At 44.3% G+C, this 24858-nt stretch overlaps 1 protein-coding gene and 1 long non-coding RNA gene across 6 annotated transcripts in view; one reads left to right on the top strand and one right to left on the bottom strand.

The window, feature by feature from the left end:
- Positions 1-24858, top strand: part of LOC308475404 — a 222904-nt gene that overhangs the window by 54230 nt on the left and 143816 nt on the right. The window lies entirely within an intron of this gene.
- Positions 1-24858, bottom strand: part of GRM5 (glutamate metabotropic receptor 5) — a 257435-nt gene that overhangs the window by 53555 nt on the left and 179022 nt on the right. For all 5 annotated transcript variants that reach the window (XM_081001807.1, XM_081001805.1, XM_081001806.1 and 2 more), the window contains exon 4: positions 6608-6843. In XM_081001807.1, coding sequence (XP_080857933.1) covers positions 6608-6843 — 236 coding nt within the window. The remainder of the gene's footprint in view (positions 1-6607; positions 6844-24858) is intronic.

The following is a 24858-nucleotide window of genomic DNA, read 5'->3' on the forward strand; positions in this document are numbered from 1 at the left end:
TACACTGTCCGGCAGTGGCTGGCCATCCAAGGGTTCCAGGCATGGGACATTCCTAGCCCTGCCTGAAGATGCCGGGGATTCAACTTATCACCTTCTGCATAGAATTATAAAGTTGTAGAGTTGAAAAAGACCTTGAGGGTCAACTCATCCAACCCCGTGCAATGCAGGAATCTTAGCTAAGCAACAACAAACCTATGGTTATGTGAAACATAATAAACACACAAGACGTAACCAGCTGTACTTTTGAATAAATAAGGTATACTATTCATTGTATCAAATTGTAGATTTCAACGGAACTGTAACAACCCTTCAGGTGGATTATTGGACTCTATGAACAGACAGGTGGAATAGACACTTATACATGTATGGACCTTATGCATGAACTGACTAGAGAATGAACTGATCCACTGGGTTTTCTGTGGTCTTTTTGGTTGAACTTTATGAGACTTCCATTGAAATCTACAATTTGATACAATCAGTAGTATACCTTATTTATTCAAAAGTACAACCGGTTATGTCTTGTGTGTTTATTGATTATGGAATCTTAGCTAAAGCATCCATGACAGATGGCCATCCACTGTCCAGGGAAAGTCCACCACCTCCCAAGGGAGCTTGTTCCACTATCGAGCAGCTCTTAATGTCAGAAAGCTCTTCCTGATGTTTACTCAGAATCACCTTGTAACTTGAAGCCATTGGCTCAATTCCTACCCTCTAGAACAGGAGAAAACAATCTTGTTCCATCTTGTGCATGTGATCTGTCACTGAGTCATGGCCCTGGAAGGGAGGTGGCACTGTTTAAGCCTTGATGGGCAAGCTGTGAGATTCAAACACCCCCCTGTTGACATAGCTATTTAAAGGGACAGGAGGCACCTACAAATCCAGGGACTGATAACAGCTAATACAGTCATCAGACTCAAATGCGCCCTACTGACTTTTTGTTTAATAATCCTCACAGGGTTGTTGCAAATTAAAAATTGAGAAGGTACACAGAACATGCTGTAGTGATAAGAATGTTGGGCTATGACTTGGGAGACCAGAGTTCAAATTTCCCACTGGGTAACCTTGAACGTGGGTAAAACCTCAGCGCCTAGGGCTTGCCAATCGCATGGTCGGCGGTTCGAACCCCCGCGGCGGGGTGAGCTCCCGTCTTTCGGTCCCAGATCCTGCCCACCTAGCAGTTCGAAAGCACCCCTAAGTGCAAGTAGATAAATAGGTACCGCTTTATAGCGGGAAGGTAAATGGCGTTTCCGTGTGCTGCGCTGGTGCCAGCTTGCCAGAGCAGCTTCGTCACACTGGCCACGTGACCCGGAAGTGTCTCCAGACAGCGCTGGCCCCCGGCCTCTTAAGTGAGATGGGCGCACAACCCTAGAGTCGGACACGACTGGCCCCTTACGGGCAGGGGTACCTTTACCTTTACCTTTAACCTTGAACTAGTCAACATTTATCAGCCTAGCCTACCTCACAGGGTAGGTGTGAGGATAATATGTGGGGAGGAGTGGGCATGCTACCTTGAGAAAGTTAAGATATACATGCAATAAAGCAATAAATACAAATGTCACAAAACAAGTGTTTACACATCTTTCCTAATCGTTGTAGTCAACTAGCTTTTACTCAGAGTAGACCCATTTAATAGCCATGACTAATTTAGGCCCCTTGATTTCAACAGGTGTACTCTGAGCAACCCTTGATGTGGAAGCAATTCAAGCTGGCTGTCCCCCCCTGATAGAAGGGGACATTTGTTACCCAAGGAAAATTTGAAACCTTCAGGGAGGGAGGGAGGGAGGAAAGAAGGAAACGGCATATTACCTTTTTGTTCTGGTAATTTCTCCTCCTAATTAAGAATAATCAGCATAATAGCTGTGAGAATAGATTGCACTGAAAATCCATTCTAATTGAAATTAAGTGGAATGCTGAGCAGTAAATTATGTTGCAATATGCAAAACTTTTAACAGAGTATTCACCCCCAGAATTAAGTGTGCATGCACTGTGTAATTATTTATACTAGTCGTTTAACAGAAATCTAACTTGAACCAGAAACAACATTGGTAGGTTTTTTGAAAAAACACATGAAAAAAATATATTTTATTATGTACAGTTCTCTTCAATTTTCTTTTAAGAGCAGGATGATTTTGATCTACTGGGATTTGTGCTGTGTAATTTTGCAGATGGCCTGGTGATAGTTTTCTAGGCAGACAATTCAAGCTCAAGTGAATAAGAGTTAAATTGAAATGGGCCTGTTTCCACACTTCACAGAGCTACAAACCTGTGCTTTTCAAAACTATGTTGATCTCTCAGCCGACAGAATGTGCAGAACCGGAGTGGGGGGGGGGGACAGACAAACCTGACTTGCAAAATATTATTGTGGATTTGACCAAAGGGGAGCAAAGCAGAAGGCTTCTTCAAGCAGGTCAAAGGCCCATCTAGTCCATCACCTCACAGTAGCCAATCAGAAGCCTACAAAAAGTCCACAAGGAAGATTTGGGAAGATGTGGCAATCTGTCCCTCCTTGATTGTCCCACTCATTCACTTGCAGGGAATTCCTAGTCACCTAATACTAGCAGGTGCATCCTTAGCTACCTGTATTCAGTGTTTTCCTTTTCTCCACAGGTACATTCTGCTTCTTAATTTGATTCTTCTGAAGGGTTACGAGCTCTTTGAGAAGCTGCCTCTTGTGCTATTCTTGCAGAGCTATTATGCTGCTTAAATTGTGATACTGTCTTGAATGGTACACCAGATACCACCTGCGAGTGGTGGTTTATGTTTACCTAAATAATTGTAATGGCTTTGTATGCTCCCCCCCCCCACCCTCTGGATCGGATTCAGGACCCAATCCAGGACTTCTGATTGGCCTGGGCCAACCTCCGCCTCCCAAATCAATCCAAAGGCCAGACCTCATGTTCAATCAAGGTTTTAAAAGGTTAATCAATCAAATGAAATTAAAAGGTTAATTTAAAAGGGAAAAACAACGAGACACTGCAACTCCTTTTCACTTCTCCCAAACACACTGCAGAAAGCAGGACTGAACCTTCCACTCCCTGTGAGTGGAGATTTTAATCCTGCTGGCTACTGTTTTGCCAGCACAATCCCTGCTGGGAATAGTTTTGTACAGTGGTACCTCGGGTTAAGAACTTAATTCGTTCTGGAGGTCCGTTCTTAACCTGAAACTGTTCTTAACCTGAGGTACCACTTTAGCTAATGGGGCCTCCCGCTGCCGCCGCATGATTTCTGTTCTCATCCTGAAGCAAAGTTCTTAACCCAAGGTACTATTTCTGGGTTAGCGGAGTCTGTAACCTGAAGCGTCTGTAACCTGAAGCATCTGTAACCTGAGGTACCACTGTATCCATTAACAGTTGTAAGGTTGGAAATCGGTACAGGAGAAGATTCATGGGGTTAGACACACTGCTGGCCACTGTTTCAGTAGTTCTAGCAAAGTTAGGAATGTAAGAAGAAGTGCCCTGCAAGATTATACCAAAGGCCAATCTAGTCCAGCATCCTGTTCTCACAGCGGTCAATAAAATGTCTGTGGGTGTACATGCAAGAGAACAAAAGCATTCTGGGAAACGATATACAATGGGTTGAAAAAAATGTTTAAAATAATGTTTGTGAAAAAACCAGAAGCTTTTTTAGTAAGAATTTTAGGTGCAGAAATACCAAAGGAGCAGAAACGATTATTTATGTATGTGACGACAGCAGTGCAGATACTACTCTCCCAGAGATGGAAAGAAGATAAAGTCCCAACCAAAGAATGGCTGATGAAGATGATGGACTGCGCCGAAATGGCGAAAATGACCAGGAAAATCAGAAACCGGGAAGAGAGAAACTTTAATAAGGAATGGGAAAAATTTACAAATTACCTAAGAGAACACTGTAAACAACTAAAAACTTGGGCAGGATTTGAGTAACGCTTGTAATGTACTAAAAACTAAGGTAAAAATGGATTATTTTAAGAAAAATAGAGAAAATATATGATGCAGTTGAAAAAGATTGAAAATGGAAGCCACGGAAGGGTGGAGGGAAGTCTAAGTATTCAGGGAATCCTAAATGTTGATGATTATGTCTAATGTTTGAATTTAAATGTGTAGTGTAAAACTGAATAAAAAAGATTATATATAAAAAAGATGTCTGTGGGAAGCACACAAGAAAGACCTTTAATATCTCTGTTTTTGAGTTGCTGTAACAGACATCAAGTTGTATCGATTAACTTCATCAGTCCTGGACACAGGGCCAACTTCTCCAAAGTGCTGCTTGATCCTTAAAAATCAGCACACCCCATTAAATGCACCCATGTTCATTTCTCCATCCTAATGATGGCGCAGAGTCCCTTCCTTTACTTCCTCCCATGGCGCTAAGCGTTGCTGTTTTTATCTGTTTCTTTGGGACTCCATATGCCTCACCCGACTTCTCCTCTGACACGGAGCCAGAAGCATTGAGAATCAAGGTGGATAACTCTGAACACTTCTTCTCTGTAACGCTTCGGCCGGGCAGAAAATCAATGCACTTAGCAGAGGCAGCAGCAAGTGTTTGAATTAAGGACGGCTAAAACTTCCAACAAGAAAGAGGCTGTATGTTTCCATGTTAGCTTCGCCCCTGGATGAAGCGCAAGAGAATACATGCTGCTGCTGCTGCTGCTGCTGGAGAAGCTCGCTGTTGCTACACTCGCAAGCCACAATGACACCAGGAGATCTACCCAGCATGCAAGTGGACTAGCAGGCATAACAAATGGACTGGATTTGACTGAGTGTGTCACAGGCTGTATACAACTGGGGAAGGGCCATAACTCAGTGACAGAGCACGTGTTTTGCCTATCCTAGGTTCCATCCCCAGCATCTCCAGGCAGGGCCAGGAATAATAATAATAATAATAATAATAATAATAATAATAATAATAATAATTTATTTATGCCCCACCCTTCCTGGCTCAGGAAACCGGGCTCAGGGCGGCTAACAACAAATTTAAAACACTTAATTGATGCTACAAAAAAACAGCATAAAATACGGTATAAAACGTAAATAACAATAAAATCAAAAATCAATTTAGGGGGAAAATCAATCCAATAAACATTAGATGGTCACCAGGTCTAGCTGGCTAAATTAGTCCCACTTGGGCCAGCGAGGAGACCGGGGAGAACCAGCTGTGGGATCCCAGAGCGGGTAATCTTCACAAAAAGGGGAGGGATAGGGAAGGAAGGGGAATAAAAGATCAGACTAAGTTCAAATTGAAAACCAGGCGGAATAGTTCTGTCTTACAGGCCCTGTGGAAGGAAGTTAAATCTTGCCGGGCCCTGGTCTCATGGGACAGAGCATTCCACCAGGTCGGAGCCATCACTGAGAAGGCCCTGGCCGTGGCGGAGAATAATCTGACTTCCTTAGGGACCGGGACCTCTAAACTATGATTATTCATGGACCTTAAGGTCTTCTGCAGGACATACCAGGAGAGACGGTCCCGTAAATATGAGGGCCCTAAGCCACAAAGGGCTTTAAAGGTCAAAACCAGCACTTTAAACCTGATTGTCCCTTGTCTGAACCCTTGGAGACCCACTGTCAATATATACAACCCCAGGTTAGCTGGGCCAATGGTTTGTCTCAGGATATAGGAGTTCCCTGCATTCTGTTATCATAAATATTCCATCGCAAGTGAGGGTGTTTTGTGGAGTGTGTGTGCACGCCAGCTTCGATTGTCTTCACTCTTTAACAGAAGAACGCGAGAAGATTGTCTTCTGCAGATGCCATAGAAACCAGACAGACTCGCAGGGGAAGATGGGGCAATCGGTCCCTCTGCGACTGCCCCACTCACATACCTGCAGGGAATTCCTAGTCACGTAATGCTAGCAGGTGAGTTGTTAAATATGACCCTGGTTCACAGGGGCTTGACATTTACTGCTCTGTTATATTTATCACTGTTAGCAAAGCCACTTAAATAATGCAAATGAAGTCCTCCCAGAAAAGTCCTGTTGACCCTTTACCAAGCAAACTGAAAACAGTGTGCAATTTGAGGAGAAAGGAACAGAGAGGTTTTGTCTTTCTTAGTTCAGGCCTTGTACATAGGAGGATAAAAAAAATCAACTAAAATATACAGAGGGAAACCACCTCTGAACTACATGGCCAATCAGAGCACGTGATGCTGGTTGCTAAGCAACACTTCCGCCCATACCCCTCTTGGCTAGCTGACTTTTTGAAAGTATCAGAGCTAACCCTTAAGTTACAAATGAAATAATCTCTGCTGCTGGAAGACCGGAAAAGTATCTGACTGATACTACTCTTTATTTATATTTATAAGTTTATTTTACAAATTAGTAAAATGCTGCACAGCCTGAGGCCATCAAAGTGGTGTGTAACAAGATAAAATAAAATAAAAACAACTGCCGCAAAACAAAACCAAATTCCGGTATATAGAAAAAGGATAGAATAGAAACTATGCTCAACCTTTTCGTTACCACATGAAACTGTTGTCTGAGTCTGCCCCCAGCTCATTGGCACAAAAGACACTTAACATCACCATACCTTCATCCTGACATTGATTCCTCCAGTTCCCATAATCCCAGAAGCAATTAACAGCTTGGACTTCATTGGTTTCAAATAAACAGACATGTAAGAATAAAGATGCTTACTGCTGCAGGTCTTATTGAATTTCGTATTCTCCTGAGGGGATCCCTTCAGCCGACACTGGAAACGGTGTTGCCAAAATTCCTGAAACCACGGGTTTCGGTGGTTGGTTTCTGGCTGAAGCTGCAGGTAATAATCATCAAACCATTTCACATCCGGAGACTGAAGCTTGATTGTTATTCCGCCAACAGCCTCGCGCTGGTATCCTTCTGTCACATCGTATCTGTCTGCCCAGCCATCGCTGCAAAGATAAATAAAAGGAGCAGACTCTCTGTGAGGACGGGGCTGCTGTGAATCATTGAAGAGAATTATTGGCATGCGTCCTTGGGAATAGCAAGGGGACCCTGGCCAAACAAGAGCTGTGGCTGGACAAGGAAGCTGCTGCAGGGGGTGCTTCATTCTTGTCACACAGATACAGTAAGATTTTGGGTTTCCTTTATTTAACCAGCTCACACACTTGGCTGAGAGTACCATATCATGAACCTAATCCTGGGCAGCAGCCCTGCAATCAGACCCAGAGGACAAGTGGCCAGATAAACCAGAAGGACCAGTGGCACAAGCCCCAGAAATGATGAACCCATAAGAATGTGAATAAAAAAATACAAGAGGAGTCCTGATGGATCAAATCAGAGGCCCATTTGATCCAGCGTTCTGTTCTCACAGGGGCCAACTAGATAACTATGGGAATCCCATGAGCAGGATGAGGACTCTTCCAGTCATCACCCCTAGTGACTTTCATTCAGAGCACAGCCATCAGGGTTGGTAGCCACTGATAGCCTTAATCTCCACGAAATGTTCTGATCCCCTTTTACTCCACTACACATTGTGGTTCAGGATTGTGGTAGCAAATTCCATAACTCAGACCAAGGTTCTCAACACCAAGCCCGAGTCCCAACCACTGGGACGTATTGCATTGCAAGGCTCTTTGAATCACTTTTGTGAGTAAAGTGACAACAACAAGAAGAAGAAGAAGAAGAAGAAGAAGAAGAAGAAGAAGAAGAAGAAGAAGAAGAAGAAGAATCTTGAGTCAGATACCCCCAAACTGGGACCCCCCAAGCATAGCAACCCCCGAACAAATTCCTTTAAGGGTCAAGCAGCCTCTACACCAGAGACTTCATCCTTCCCAGCACCTACTTCCCAGGGCAGTCAGTACACCCAAGGGGAATGAACGGAAAGGAAATGGTGTGCTTGGCTCAGGACCAGAAGAACATCCCCTTGATGCTCTCTTCAGGAAGCGGGTGGAGTAATGGTTATAGTGTTATAACCCGGGAGGACCTGGGAGGGCAGGGTTCGAATTCCCAATCAGCCATGAAGCTCACTGGGTGACCTTGGGCCAGTTGCTATCTCTTAGCCTAACCTGCCTCTCAGGGTTGTTGTGAGAATGAAATGGGGAGGAGGAGAACCATGTACCCCACCTTCAGTTCCTTGGAAGGTAAAGTTGGTATATATATGTAATAAATAAATAAGTTTCCACTGCTGATATTTAACTGTGTTATTTATTGTTGGATCCAACCAGTGACCCAATTCGTTCAGCAATGGTCAACCAGGTGCCTATGGGAAGCTCGCAAACAAGAGACAACTCTTGCCACTTGTGATTCCCAGCATTCAGAGGCATGACAGTGGAGAAAGAACATGGCCAAAAGGAATAGTAGCCATTTTTAGCCTTATCCTCCATGAATCTGCCTACTTCTCTATTTAAACTATTCAACTATGTACGGTGTCTTTAATCTGTCCATTGGACACCCATAAATTCTAGAATGAGAGAGATTTCTCCTTATCCACATTGCATAATATTGCACACTTCTATCATGTCACTTCTTACTAAAAAAGAACCCCACCCCCAAATGTTGCAACTTTTTCTCATGGGAGTTGCATTATCTCCTTGATCACTTTGCTCTCCCTTGTGCTCTGCCAATTAGGACATGAGAAATGCCCTTCTGGATCAGACCAAAGGACCATCTGTTTCAGAATCCTGTTCTCACCACAGGTCACCCCTGGAAAGTCTGAAAACAGGACTCATGGGTCCCAGCCGCTGGCATTCAAAGGCATGCTGCCTCCTGGTATTATTTTATTGCATATCTTGCTAGTATTCTCTTTGCAGTGTAAACTTGGATAAATGATATAGAGGGTGGCAAATGCCATAAAGAAGCAAGCAATGGTGACCTAAACATTTAACCCTTGTAGGAGCTCCACTCTTCCTCAACCTATTGATTCAAGGCCTGGTCCTTAATGTCCTCATTTATGGACGCAGCCCTTTTCACAAACACACTGAGGTTGAATTGGGGTGAGTTGCACATGAAGCTGCTGCAGCCTTTTTTCTGACCACAAGGCAGTGAGCCCAAGTGATGGCGAATGAAGTAAGAGGAATGACTTCATCGGCCGCTGAAAAACAAATAGCAGAAGACGACAGAGTCTGATGCAGTAATACGAACACATACTGACTTAGCTGAAGATTCATAGGGTCTCCGTGCCTCTCTGCAAAATCTACAGGAATTTGACTTTCTAAAAAAAAAAATAGAGGTTCGAAAAAAGATGGGGTGGGGAGAATAATGAGGTGCTGTAATGTTTCAGCATAGGGATGGGGAAGCTTTTCCCAACCTGAGGGCCACATTTCATTTTGTAAAACTTTCTGGGGGCCATATGGCAGTGGTGGGCAGGATCAGAGGAAAAAGTGGGAGGAGCAATTAATGTAAATGTTACCTGTGAACAGTGGGCTAGCTTCTAGACACACTCACAAACCCCTTTCTATTCTCATTCCAGGCAAGCCAAAGGTATTTTCAGGGTTCAAGGATGCACTGCAGCCAGGCAAAAGCACTCAAGGGGAATGTGAGGCAGGGTAGGGAGGAGAGAATCCTCTCCAGGCCTGGAGAGAATCTTGAGGGCCACATTCAGACTCTGGGCCAGAGGAACCTCACTGCTTCTTTGGGATCATCCCCATCTTCTTCTCATTTAAAATACCTATTCCCTGGTCCCTATGCAAAGGGAGTTACAAAAACCTTGGCCACAGAACATGGTGATGATGTCCCAGGCTTGTGAAAAATGTAATGTTGTTATTCTTACAACCCAACCCAACCCAACCCAGCCCAACCCAACCCAACCCAACCTCTCTCTCTGGATGTATAAAGGATGTATAAAGGATCAAGGTAGGACTACCTTATACAGTATGCATGTGAGAAACTGGTGATGAGGATGACAATGAGATTGAAGGTGATGATGGATTTGGTGAGTGACGACCATGATGATGAGGGTGGTGATTATAGCCTTGCTCCTGTTGTGTTGTTCGGTCCCTCTGGTCACCGCTGCAGTACAAAAGATAGTATTTCAACACAAGTGACAAATCTGGAACAACGTCGCTTTGAGGCTTGTTAAGTCTGGATTCAAACCATTTGTTGTATCCATTTAACAAACATTTATATCCCACTTTATTGTAAAGAAACCATTAAATGGTTGACAGAAATAGGAAATAAAACATTAAAAGTCTCCATAAAGAACGTTCGAAACATTATCAAACTAGATAGGCGATGCGAAAGAGGCAGAACCCATGTAACTCATATATGTTAGGCTTGCCTAAACAAACATGTTCTAAGCATACCAAAAAGAATACAGTGAATTCTTGTCATCTGGGCAGCCCAGGACCTCCAGACACACCACCCAGGCTTGCACCCCAGAGAGGTAACATCATTGCTGTTAATGCAGTTATGAGTTACAAGTCTCTGCAGTCACAGGAGCCACAGTGGTTCAGCAGCAGTTTGACTTCACCCCCAGAGGCGCACTCCATTGCCTCTCGAGACTGATGGGTGCCAACATACAAAAGCCCGACTGATGCCAATATGCAGGGAGTTCCAAAGTTTCAGCAGACTACACAGTCTGCGGACAATGGGTTTGAATTTTGTGATAGGGCAGAGATGGACAACCTAGATCTAGACAGACCTGGAGAGTTGCTGTCTGTTTGAGAAGGAGGGTATTCTGGGCTAGATGGAGAAATAGACTGGATACTGAAAGGAGGGGTGAGTCTTTTATAGCTGCACCTACTTTTGACGCTGGCACTGATGTGTGGTTGGAGAACCTTGTCCAGTCTTGCATTCCTTTCTAGGCAAGCTTCCAGGAACCACATGCCAGTGGTGGGCGGGGTCAGAGGCAAAAGTGGGTGGAGCAATGCATATAAATATTACACCTGTACAGTAGTTTCTACACACAAACCCCTCTGTATCCTCCAGGCAAGCAAGGAGCATTACCAGAATTCAAGGGCGCCAGCCAGGCAACGTAAAGTAGCAGAGAAATGTCTGGAAATTTTGCAAGTTCAAAGTTGCTCCAGAAAACCAGCATTGCTACTCTGGGGAGGAAAGCACTCTGCATGTGCCCAGAGACTCTCTTGCCTTTCTCCAAGTCAGCCTGTCAGTTCTATTATTAAATGCAGATTCGTAAATTCGAGATCCCTCTAGTTCAAAGAGAGCATTATAGTCACCCTACCGCATTGGCCTGTGGCTGTTTTGACAATAAGGTTTGTGGCTCGCAGGAAACAAATTCGTAGGTCTCCTTTGTCTCCCGATCGCTGCCCTAGAAATTCTAACACTTGTACCCGAAGCTTGATTGCCGGTATACAACAGCATCTACAGAGCTGTATCAAGTAACCATGGCAACTAAGTGTATAGGCCATTTTCTAACAAAATATGAATTACAAGGCTTCTTTATTGTTGCTGTAAAAAAAGGGGGCAAGTCTGAATGCTTTGGTGCTATGGGGTTTTTTTATTATGGAGAGAAGAAAAAAAACTCCGCATGGCTTTGTATTCTTTATGTTATCTTCCATTTTGCCACCCACTCGGAAAGAACACGGCAATTAGCATTACATAACGGTTTTAAATTGGGAATGGTGCCATTCGCTGAAGTGCGTTTAATTGCAGCTATACTTGGTCCTACATCCATATAGGCTAGATGGAGGGCCTAAGTGCCCGTTACATAAAAATGAGTATAACCCACTGCAGGCGGCCATTTTGTTTCAAGAAGGGGCACTTTGTGATTTGGAATGGAGAAGCAGCGGAGGGAGGGAAGGGGTGTGTGTTTTCCCTACTTGTCACTGTTCACATTTCACTTGCCAACCTGCTTCACCTATTCCTGGAATCATAGAATCTTAGAAGGGACCCTGTGGTCATCTAGTCCAACCCCCCGCAATGCAGGAATCTCAGCTAAAGCATCCATGACAGATGGCCACCCAACCTCTGCTTAAAAACCTCCAAGGAAGGAGAGTCCACCACCTCTTGTGGGAGCCTGTTCCACTGCCAAACAGCTCTTACTGTCAGAAAATCCCCCCCCCCCCGAATGTTTAATTGGAATCTTCTTTCTGGTAACTTGAAGCTATGGGTTCAAGTCCTACTCTCCAGAGCAGGAGAAAACAAGATTGTTCCCTCTTCCATGTGACAGCCCTTGAGAGATTTGAAGACGGCTATCGTATCTCCTCTCAGTCTCCTCTTTTCCTGCACTGTTCCAAGCACCTATTTGTGAGGGAAGAAACACAAGTCTAGGAACCCTAAATCTGAAAAAGCTGTGTGTTGTGGGTGGGTGGTTTGGAAAGAGCTGGCAGGAAAAGAGTAAAGAATCCCATCTACTTAATCCCTTAATCTGCTCTAAACAAACTCCTTTTCTTTTCTCGTTCTTTCTCTGCTTTTGTTTTTATTTAGATTACTTTCTTTTATCTGATTGTATTATGAAAAAAAGATTTAATAAAATTTTATTATTTATGTTATTTAAACTAACCTTTTTGGACCAGTGGGCACAGTTGGAATTTTGAAAAAGTGTCATGTGCAAAAGACATAAACTTGGTGCTGAGAGGACGAGGCTTACCCAAAATGGCCGCCACAGGATGTATGGCCCAACCCAAAATGGCTGCCATGGAGATATGGCTGCCACACCTAAATGAGCGGGAAAAGCCATGAGACTACAAAATGATGTGGGCATGCCTCACACCTGTCAATGGAAAAAATGTCACTACTCTTGCCACAGCCATGTTCACTCAGAACATGGAAGGGCTCCTCAGAATGGAAGGGCGGGTGGGTGTCTAATCCTGGCATCTGAAGAAATTGGGGCATGTTTAAGGGGACTTGTCCCATATAGGTGCAGCCAAAAAAGTGCCAAAAGTTACTGGGCAGGAAGAGCAAAAAAGCCACTTGTGCATTGTGGATTTTTGAGGAGATATTTACTAATACTTTCCACAGGCACTGTAGGAAGCAATGGGAGGCACACTGGCATCCATGGGTGCCATGTTGGCAATGCTTGTGACCCTAACCCAGGAGGAAGTGAGAAGTGAAAATGAGAGTTATGTAGGATATACACTGCACCTACAACAAAATGTTGCAGTATGGAGTTCTGCTGTTCAGGATTCCAGCCACTCCATTTCACCATTTCCCTTCCTCCCCACCCTGCTTATGGGTGTTATACTTTCTGTTTATTTCCTTTGGCTTTGTTGCAAACTGCCCTATGGCTTGTGCAAAGGGCAGTACAGTGGACCCTCCAGATGCAAACTTACCGGTAATTCGTTCCAGGTGTCCTTACATGCCCCAAAAAGTCTGCAACATGAGGCGCTGCTTCTGCACATGCACGTGGCATGATAGAGCACTTCTGCACACGTGTGTGGTGCACAGAGCGCTTCTGTGCATGCACGAAGCACGCACGATGAAATTTGCTGCATTCGCAACCTGAAAGTTACGTTACCCAAGGGTCCACTGTATAGGAATTGCCCAAATAAATGAATAAAACTGAGGCTGTCTGGGAAATTAAAATGTCTGCTAGACCCAGGCAATCGGTACTGCTAAGAGCACTGGGCATATTCCCTTTCAGGGCCCAAGCAACTGCCCATGGAAGCCACTTCGGCTCTGTCCTTAAATTAATAAACCAGCTGTGCCTCTCAGCTTGCACAACCTTCCCTAAGAACAGTTTTCTTCTTTGCCTCAAGCCGTGGCGACAGGCAGACAAACATGGAGGGTCGTGGAAGTGTTGTGCAACAAATGTCACTTTCTAAAAGGCTTCAGTTTGATTCCAGAAAGCCCAGCAATTACCTCTTGCCCAGGGAAGTGGCAAGTTCTCCTATTCCAGTTATTCCGCTCCCCGGGCCCTCCCCATTTCACCACGCATGCCAATCTATCGCTGATGTCACAGAGGTTAATGAGTTCATTCATTAGCTGGCAGTCCAGTCTCGTTCACTTTACCTAAAGCTGTTTGCAGCTCACATCATTATGACAGAAGCTGCCTCTCACGCCACAACAGCTGCCAGATCTCTGACAGATAGTGCTTTAGCAGATATTGTGTCGTGTTAGGCGTTGTGTTATGTTATGCTTTATTTATATAACACTACTTCTTCTTCTTTTGGCCCAAAGGCGGTGAGCAGCATATTAATAGAAAAGGAATATGCAATAAATGCAAGCAATCCATCAAAAAAGCAAATAATAATAATAATCACAAAATGCCCACACATTGCACTAGATACGTGTTAGGAACACTAGTTAGCCCCGCAGCAAATAAGCAAAAAAGGAACCCATCAAGGCACCATGGGTGTATGCACTCCCCTCTCATTGCTTAAGGGGTCGGGTGGGGAGACATGTCTAGCTAAAGGCTGCTACCCTGGGGCAAACAATCTCTCCTGTTGCTGCCTACCAGCCACTAGACAACATACTGGTACGCTCCAAGCCAATCTCTGGGCGGTGAGATACTCCAGGGGTCACTCAGTTTTCATTTTCCTTGGAGTGAAGGTCAACGGAGACCGCATTGTCCTTAGGATAGATCAGGATTCCTCAACGTCAGCCTTCCAGATGTTTCTGGCCTACAATTCCCATGATCCCTAGCTAGCAGGACCAGTGGTCAAGGATGATGGGAATTGTAGTCTCAAAACATCTGGAGGGCCGAGGTTGAGGAAGCCTGGGATAGACGGTTTTATTTACACACATATGAAAGCCAAGCATAAGATGGAGGGGCTCACTGCTTCAACACCCCGATAAATCCTGCTTCCCCATTAGATTTCTAGCGGAGGCCGAAAGTCCTACACAGAGCAAGCTTGTCTCAGTTGGCAAGCCCGACTTTTGCTCAACTCACCCACAATTTCACTCCTCTTGCTTGCTTTCCCAGCCAGGTGGGAAGAGGAAAGGCCCAGACATTTGCCCTATGGCACAGAGCAACTTCTTTGGTTATGTTTAGGTGGCCAACAGCAAACTGGGTGAGGCTGCCTGGGCAGGCCCTATATTTATTCTCTGAGTGCGGACTAAAGTGATGCCTGCTGGCACAGTTCACCCCACCCCTGGGAAGGTCCTGCACGGTAGCCTGGCTAAGATTGGCTCATTTGCAGGCAGGCTACAACCTGGACAGTATGCAGAAGTTTGCAGGCCACACATGCCAACCAGGCCTCCCACCCTGTAATGCCACGGGATCGTGAAGAGGGGACAATGCCAGTCCACAACAATGCCTGCCAAATGAAGGGGTAAGCACACTTGTCTTAAATTGCCCAGTTCAGCGATAGAATCCTATAGCTGATTTTGACCCTTTCTGGGTGCAGGACCCCAGGGATTAGAAGGGACTCAGGGCATCATGCAGGATGACCCCTTCCCTAAAACCTACAACAATACTCATTAAATCCACTTTACAAGTGGATTGAGGGTGAGGGAAGGGAACCTACAAGCCTGGAATGCTGAACATCCATCTCCTTCCTGATTCTCGCCTTCCACCCTAGCAGGGTCTCACCCTGAAGCATAGAATCATGGAATCATAGAATTGTAGAGTTGGAAGGGACCACAAGGGTCATCTAGTGCAGCCCCATGCAATGCAGGAATTGTTTGTCCAAGATGGGGCTTGAACCCACGCACGAACCAATTTTCTTCTTGTTTTTGCTGGTGTACCCATCTGCACATAATAAACACCTGAGATATTCTCCAACACCACCAAAGCAGAAATTTTCTGGCCGATGGGTTGTCTCTAAAGTTAATTTCACCGTACCTCTTTTCTAGTTTCACCTTCCCCAAAAGATAACTACAGTGGTACCTCGGGTTAAGTACTTAATTCGTTCCGGAGGCCCGTTCTTAACCTGAAACTGTTCTTAACCTGAAGCACCACTTTAGCTAATGGGGCCTCCTGCTGCTGCCGCGCCGCCGGAGCACAATTTCTGTTCTCATCCTGAAGCAAAGTTCTTAACCCGAGGTACTATTTATGGGTTAGCGGAGTCTGTAACCTGAAGCATATGTAACCTGAAGCGTATGTAATCTGAGGTACCACTGTATCAGAGCAAGGAAGTGATCAGCACTACGGACAGCTCTGAACGGGTCTCACATTAGAAGCAGGAGCAACTAATCTCGAATATTGGCCCAAGAGCTAGCAGACTCTGAACCTTCAGGAGCAGTTGGGCTTCCTTCAGATTATCAGCTCCAATATACGTTGGTTCCTGGCTCAGGGCAAAGTACTTGAAGAGGAAACTTCCTGTAGAGACAAGTGGGAGATGGAAGTCTGTGTTGGCCTGGAGGGCTCGGAGTAAGCAGGGCTCTTTGTCTGCTGTAATGTACTTTGAACCGTTTCTGTTTGAGTGTACCTGGAGTCTGTTTTAAAGACAGGCCGCCCTGATATGCAACAACACAGCATTGACTTTCAAAGGGGCGCTGCTTCCTTTAGGAGCCCTTGGGTGCGGTGATGTTTCTGCAGTTTGGTGGCGGCTGCGGACATAGAATTGAGGATGGTCAAACCTATCCATTTCTCTTTCTCTCCATTCCTCCCCCACCCCCAGTCTTAAACTGAGTTTGCCACATTTTTGCATTGGTTCAAAATTGTTTTAGTCCCCACTAATATTCATTAAGCACTTTTCTGCACATTTTCTCCTAATATTTAAGACAGTTTCCTGCTTGGCAGGGGGTTGGACTCGATGGCCCTTGTGGTCTATTCCAACTCTATGATTCTATGATTCTATGATTTAAATATCTAAGACTATCAAGAAGTTTGAAATGCCTTAGATATTTAAAACCTCACTTTTAACCATGTTTTAAATTGCTGGATTTATGCTTGTTCTTTTACTTGTATGTTTTGAACATTTGAAAACCAGGTAGAAATCTTTGGATATAAACTGCTGTAAGACTGTATTAAATATATGAGCAAGCACAGTTTGCAGGCGTATATGAGGACTATGTTTTCTCCTTGCATGGGCATGCTTTGTTTTTGTTTTCTGTTTTTGTTTTATGATGTTGCATAGTTTTGTGCTTTTATGCTGTAAACCACCCTGTGATAAATTTAATAAACAATAAATAATAACAACATGCACTTTTTTTTTTGTAAGCAATTCCCTCCAAAACAAAATGCATTTCTGTAATGTTATCATTACTGGCGTGTATTTTACCTTTCCTATCATACTCCTTCTTTCTTTACATTTTTCAGTCACGAAACTGCATCACACAAAATTTGGAGCAGTGTGAATTTGAAAAGGTAGCTAGAGTTGCCATATTTCAAAAGGTAAAAATCTGGACACAAAAAGTTGTTGAGCTTTCTTAGGGCATTTGCTTGCTAGCCCCTCTGCTACTGTTGAACCAGAGCCTCCCACACGAAAGCCAGAACTGGAGTCACATGTGCCAGAGCCTGAACCGGAGCCAGAAACGCTGGAGCCAGAGCCTGAACTAGAGCTTGGACTGCCCATGGCAGAACCAAAACCAGAACCTGAATCAGAGCCTTAACCAAAGCCACCCATGTACATTTTTTAAAATATAAAAAAACACCCAAAATCCAGGACATTTGCTTTAAAATGTAAAATTACCCCCAGATGGGCATGTAGGACCCCCAAAGGAGGACATGTCTGGGAATTGCTAGACATATAATAATTAACAACAACAACAACTTATTTCTACCCTGCCCATCTGGCTGGGTTTCCACAGCCACTCTGGGCGGCTCCCAGCAGAATATTAAAAACACAATAAAACATCAAACATTTAAAGCTTCCCTAAACAGGGCTGCCTTCAGATGTCTTCTAAAAGTCAGATAGTTGTTTATTTCCCTGACATCTGGTGGGAGGGCGTTCCACAGGGTGGGTGCCACCACTGAGAAGACCCTCTGCCTAGTTCCCTGTAACCTCACTTCTCACAGGGAGGGAACCGCCAGAAGGCCCTCGGAGCTGGACCTCAGTGTCCAGGCTGAACGATGGGGGTGGAGACGCTCCTACAGGCTGTTTCGGCAACCCTAAAGGTAGCTGCTTTTCTGAGTTGCGCATTCTTTCAGGCAAAATGCAAACTGAACTGAATTAATTTGGCTGGAGTCATTGGAAGAGGGGGAAAGGTGCTGATCCCTTCTTAAACTGAAGCAGGGTCAGCCTCATGAGCCTTTGTGGTGGTGGGGAGTCTGAAGAGATAGGGACACTAAAAACCATTTCAAGGGCCAGATCCTTCCTGATATGAGAGGTTGTTTTTGTCTGGTGTCTCCCCTCCCCCCCAAGGTGGTAGCAGAGGATCAGAGCGCAGGATCCTGGCGCATATCTGCATTGCACGGTCCCTTGCTTAAATTGCTTCCAGGCAGAAATTCAGTAGCTCATTCACACACCAGAGTACACAATTTGTTCCATTTTCTTGTGACATGTCCATAACTATATTTTGGGTGCTATTTTTCTAGCACTGATTAACTTTACATCTGCTTGATTGATGAGATGGTTTCTTTGCATTATGTCCGCCAGGAGAGAGAGGGGAGGGGAAGGGGAAAAAAAGATAGCTAACATTTAATTGGTTTTCTGTTGGCTCAAAGATTTACAACAGCTGCCATCTGCAGAATGATTTTCCATTAGATAGCCAAACATAGTTCTTACAGATAAGCTCAGTGACTTTAGGCAATACATTCCTGTGTATTTACAATAATAAAGAGATACCAGAGACAGCCTTGAATTAGAGGAGGATGAGCACCATGAAATAGAATGCCATTTAACCAAAACAGTGAATTTGTTTTGTTGGCTGCTGCAGTGGCACAAAGACTTTCACTCCGAAGGATTCGAAACAGCAGGTGGTGTGAAAATTGGTATGAATAGCAGTCATCTTCACTGCAGTCCCGCAATCTGTTCTGCATGCTTTGGAGTGTGCAAAACCTTGGAGTGAGTAAAAAAAGAACCATCTCCACCACCCACAATTCCAGGAATGGTTTCACCAGATATTAACACATGTCACAGGAGAAAGCTGATCTACATTCTTGTTTCTTAGTGCATCTGGTTTGCCTCCTATTGTCAAAAGAAGTGAGGGACCACTCAGCGTTCAGCTTTATTGTTATAGAATCATAGAACCAAAAAATCCAAGCCTACCTACCCAACCACAAAATATATAAGGCTCTTCTAGACCAATCATTTATTCAACATTGATCCTGATTTGCTCGCATAAAGAAAACGACACAGTGGGATAGGCACCAATTCTAAGGGGCCAAGACCCCTTCAACCCCACCCCCCAAATATTTCCCCCTCTCCAAACTGAGCCACCCCAGTCTCCTTCTCCACTGCCTAAGAGTGCAGATAAGGTGTCCAATTGCTCACCCACCTCCCTCTCTCCCAGTGGGCACCCTCCTTCCTCCCCTCCTCTCCAGTGGACTGGGCCTGGACCCAGTGCCTCATGAGCCCCCTGCCATTGAGAGGACTTGGCCACTGCCTGCTGCCGTCGATACCACATAACACCGGTCTTGAAAGACCTACATTGGCTCCCAGTATGTTTCCGAGCACAGTTAAAAGTGTTGGTGTTGACCTTTAAAGCCCTAAACGGCCTCAGCCCAGGATACCTGAAGGAGCATCTCCACCCCCATCATTCTGCCCGGACGCTGAGGTCCAGTGTCGAGGGCCTTCTGGTGGTTCCCTCACTGCAAGAAACCAAGTTACAGGGAACCAGGCAAAGGGCCTTCTCGGTAGTGGCACCTGCCCTGTGGAATGCCCTCCCATCAGATGTCAAAGAGATAAACAACTACCTGACAGCAAAGCCTCCACCTGGGCCTAACCCAGGACTGTACTCCGTCTGTCCTCCCAGCAACCTTCCAGCAGGGGGCAGGGCAGCACTCTCCCTTGTTTTATTCAAATTGGTGCCATGGCACAGTGGTCAGACGATACCTGATCTTTACTGAGCATTCACTCTGATTTGTTTGTGTGGTGGTGATACAACACTGAGCATTCATCCTGATTCTCTTGTAAAGTGCTTACAAGTCTTCCCATTAGTCATTCATTCTTTCCAAACTTTTCAATGAATTCTCTTCATCATAGGGACAACATGGTTGGCTGGCTGGAATTCTGAACAGGAATAGTCCTCTTAGGAAGTGAGAGTACATTCCAACGTTTTTTGTAGGTAGGGATGAGGTAGAAATTCAATTCTGACCTCACTGAGTGCTGAATCTATCAAAAATGCATATATTAGGGGAAATTGTGCCTAAAAATGAATACATTGGTGAAAATGATACACAAAAATGCATTCAAAAGTGTGATTACCAGGAGAATGTGCCCTGAAATATTGGTGAATTTTCATGAGTTCCTTTTCTTTTTAAGTTTTGCCAATTGCTGCAAAATGTGGAGAACTGGATGTAAGACTGGAAGAATGAGAAACAGGAAGGAGCAAAACTGACGTTCCCCTTCCATCCCTAGCTGCAAGTCCCCCTTGCGTGAGCACATAAGCAAACATCACACATTCAAAACACTCTCTAGGAGTGCAGCACTGTGCATTCGAATCAAATTTAGTCAGACAACAGGACTGCTGAAATTCAATTTTGTAAGCACCTACAGGGAAAAATGGATTGCCAACATGGATTTGTTAAGAGAAAACCTTGCCTAAACCATTTAGCTTCCTTTCTTGACAGGATAAGTGGCTCAGCGTTCAGGTAGTGAGGTAACAGGCTGGAGAGCCGGTGTGATGCAATGCAGTGGTTTTTGATTTATGGTGCAGGGTGCACGAGAGCTTCTCAAAAGCTTGTAGCTTGGATCGAGAGGTTCTTTTGGCCCCCAGATCTCCAGTGTTTTCTTCTCCTGCTTCCCAACATCACTTCCCACACAATTCCAGAGGGTCCCCAAATCTTCAGGGGCAGAATAGAATCATAGAACCATAGAGTTGGAAGCATAGCTGTCAAAGTTTCCCTTTTTTAAAGGGAAATTCCCTTATTCTGAATAGGATTCCTCACAAGAAAAGGGAAAAGTTGACCACTATGGTTGGAAGAGGCCCTGAGGATCATCCAGTCCAATGCCCAGCAAGGCAGAAATATGCAGCTGCCTCGTACAGGGATTGAACCTGCAACCTTGATGTTATCAGCACCAAGCTCTAACCAACTGAGCTACCCAAGGGGCTGCAGCTAGGGATGTTAGAAGGCATTGATTTCCATTGAGCATGTGCAGTGCTTTATCCACTCTGCTGCAGTTCGACTTCAGACAAAAACAACGTAATTCAACTTGCTGTTCCCTGTGGTGCAATTTTATGTAATTAATCATGTTGTCCTCACGTGATTCCAGGGAAATACTATTCAAATGGGTGGGTCATCACCTGAGGACTGAAAACAACAACAGTGAATACTGTGTTTGCTGGATTTCTTTCTGTTCTGTTCTGTTCTTTCTGGCTGGACGTAAGCAAACACCAGCCATTTCTGCTCACATTTCTGTTTCCATCAGAATTCTCAGACAGCACCAGCTGCAAATGGGTTGATGTAGGAAAACCCTGTTTCAGATGCAGTGCTTATGCTCACACTTCTAAGGATCTTACCCAACCGGGTTCTTCTTCTTTTCTTTTTTTCCAAAATATAGTCCGCCCCCCCCACAAGGTCTGAGGGACAGTGGACCAACCCCCTGCTGAAAAAGTTTGCTGACCCCTGAACTAGAAGCATACAGCCTCTGAAAGAGAGCAGATTAAGTTGATGGATTATGCCAAAATGGCAAAAAAATGACCAAAAGAATCAGAAATCAGGAAGACCAAAATTTTAATAAGGAATGGGAAAAATTTATAATGGGGAAAATTTATAATGTAAACAGTTAAAATCGTTAGTAGGATTGGAATAACACTTGTAGTTTAATGGTGAATTTTGGATATAATGGAGATGTAAAAAGTTTGGATTATTATAAAAGATGGAGGAAATGACTAACAATAGGACCCACAAAGGGGAGGAAGGAAGTCCAGGAGATTCTTTGGAATCTTGTTTTTATGTTGTATGTTGGATATGCTATTGAAAAACTTTAATTTGAAGAACCAATTTAAAAAAAAAATAAATAGTAGCCACTGATAGCTTTATCTTACATGAATGTGTGTAATCCTCTTTTAAAGTCACCCAAGTCTGTGGCTATCATGACCTATTGTGGGAAGGTGTTCCATTGTTTTACTATTCACTATGTACAGAAATACTTGATTTGTGTGCCCTGAATCTTCTAACATTGAGCTGCCTTGGATGTTCATGAATGGCCATGGTATTTCTGGATGTATAATTCAGCTCTTGTTCGCAGAACCTGGAACACAGGGTGGCATAGGATGAAAAGCCGGAAAATAGGGATTGCATTCAGCAATAATTGGGAAGGGGGAATTTGGAGAGATGTAAGATTCTACCCTGTGCCTACGCTCAACCGCAGTAGGACAGAGCAAGCCAGTTTCTTTCAAATCCAAATATTGTAAAGTACCATCAAATAACAAATCCGATCTACAATGTGCATTGAAAAATGTGTGAAGTGGAAATAAAAAGGATGTTTCTTTCTTCAGTGGCTTGCAAATTTCTTTCCTCATTCATAGCAAGTTTAAACATGAAAACACTTGTTTTCTTGGAGCTTGAAAGGATGCAAAGTGTGCACAGAGAAATCTTGGATTCTGGCATCAGTGGGTCAGTGGGAAAAGACATGCATGCCCATCAATTTTTAAAAATACATAGGAGAAGCTAGGAAACTAAGCCTAGGCCTTTCTTCTTCCTTACAAAGGCAAAATGACCCCTTTGGAGATGAAAAAGGGGATAGTGATTGTATCTGTAAACTCCAGTCCTTCAACACGCCTGATATCCACTCAGAAAACAGGCACCTACGGGCACAGATGCCATTGCAAATCAAGCGAGTATCACATATAACGTACAGTACTGACTGCACTGGTTAGGGCTAGGGCTGAGCCTCCACATGTGCATCCCTTTGTGGATGTTAAGAAGAAGAGCCTGCTGGATCATACCAATGGAGAATCTAATCCAGCATCCTGTTCTCACAGTGGCCAATCAGATGACTGTGGGAAACCCGAAAGCAGGATTCAAACACAAGAGTCTTCTGCCACTCATCATCCCCTGTGGCTTTTATTCAGAGGCATACACCCTGTGACACTGGAGGAAGCACACAGCCTTAGCAAGTATCTTCTCAATTAGAGGTACAGTGGTACCTCGGGTTAAGAACTTAATTCGTTCTGGAGGTCTTAACCTGAAACAGTTCTTAACCTGAGGTACCACTTTAGCTAATGGGGCCTTCCACTGCCGCCGCCCAATTTCTGTTCTCATCCTGAAGCAAAGTTCTTAACCCGAGGTACTATTTCTGGGTTAGCGGAGTCTGTAACCTGAAGAGTCTGTAACCCAAGGTACCACTGTACATAGGGTGGTGCCAAAGGATAGGGCCTTTTCAGTGGTGGCCCCTCACCTGTGGAATGTTTTCCCGCAACAGAGGCACACCTAGTGCCTACTTTGATGATTTCTGGGTCAGCAGAAGACCTTTTGATTTGCCTTTTGAAGCAGTTTCATAATTTTAAAGACTTTTAGAAATATGATACTTATGAAATCAAGTCAGTATGAGATCAATATAAATTGTGATCAATGAGTCCCAATGATTTAAACAGGTCTGCTCCATGCATCTTGCTGGGGTTTGGGGATGTGTATTAGTTCTACATGGAAGGTTTCTGATTCTCTGCATTGTATCATTTGACTGTAGCTGGAATGCTAGGCTCAAATCAGAACTCTGCTCTGCTCTCATTTGATATAGTTTGCTTTTAGGATTTTTGTGCTGCTATCTGATTTTCTTCCCCCCCTGCAGCACATGGATTTTGTTTGCTTTAATTGCTCATTGTCTAGAGTGCTCTAATTATGGGGCTTAAAAAAAAAAAAAGGAATAAAAAATATATATGGTGTAATAAAGGAAGGAAGGAGGAAGGATATTTTTTAAAAAAGACACACACATATCTCTGTGCAATAATGATGCTTTAAAAAGGTGGCTCCTCAAAGATGAATGGTTGTTCAGTAAGGCAACATAACTTTATTCCGCTAAGCTGTTTTTCTGTAACTTCCCTCTCCAAACAGATTATGGAAATAAACTTTATGCCACAAAACTGTTTTCCTATAACTTCTCTCTCCAAACAGATTACAGTGGTAACTCGGGATGCGAACGGGATCCGTTCCGGAGCCCTGCTCGCATCCCTAATGGAACGCAAGACACGACGGCGCATCTGCGCGTGTGCGGGTCGTGTTTCACCGCTTCCGCGCATGACGTCATTTTGAGCATCTGCACGAGCGGCGAAACCCGGAAGTAATGCGCTCAACCCGAAGCGCATTCAACTCGAGGTATGACTGTATAGAAATTAAAGTATACACCATCAGTAGCCGGAAAGATGCCATAAATAATGGTGCAATTTCCTCTGGCGATATGAGTAATACCTTAATGTGTGTGCTTGTGTGGTTCTGTTTTCCACATCAGTGCTTGATAAAGGACACTGTCGAGTTATCAGCTCCCTTCTCTGCACACAAGAAGCTGCCCTACTAGGGTTAATCTGATTTTTTTCAATCTTGACCTCACCACCCACCCATATTGCTTTCAAAACCATCCCCATCAAAACCTGTATCAATAGGATTGCACATGGCATACAAGAGCTAAGTTATTAACTGGCATCTGAGAAACTGATGAGAACTGAAGAGCGCCTGAGCCTTTTGCTCAGCATTTGAGGGCTCTTAACTCAATGCCACCTTTTAACAATTTCCTTCAAAATGCTTGCTGATTCTGAGCTGAAATGCCTTGCCCTCATTTCACCACTCTGTTTGCAAAATCACTGTAACTCAGTGACAGTAACACGGAGCAAGCTGACCCTGCCCTGTGAAACAGCGATCCTGTTGAGATACAACAGACGCCCACTAGCCCCACTCTCCTGGAAACAGCTGAAGACCATTCTTGTTCTGACAGACTTTCCCAGCTGGATATATGAGTCCCCACCATTGTGGGATGCAGTCAAGTACAACATTTCTAGAGTGGAAATGTTAGGGGATGTTTTGTACCACTCAGGAGAAGACTTCCTGTTTCCTCCTGACCTGGGACAGACTTCCACTACATGTG

The sequence above is a fragment of the Podarcis pityusensis genome, assembly GCF_964106645.2.
Source record: "Podarcis pityusensis genome assembly, chromosome: 4".
Lineage (NCBI taxonomy): Eukaryota > Metazoa > Chordata > Lepidosauria > Squamata > Lacertidae > Podarcis > Podarcis pityusensis.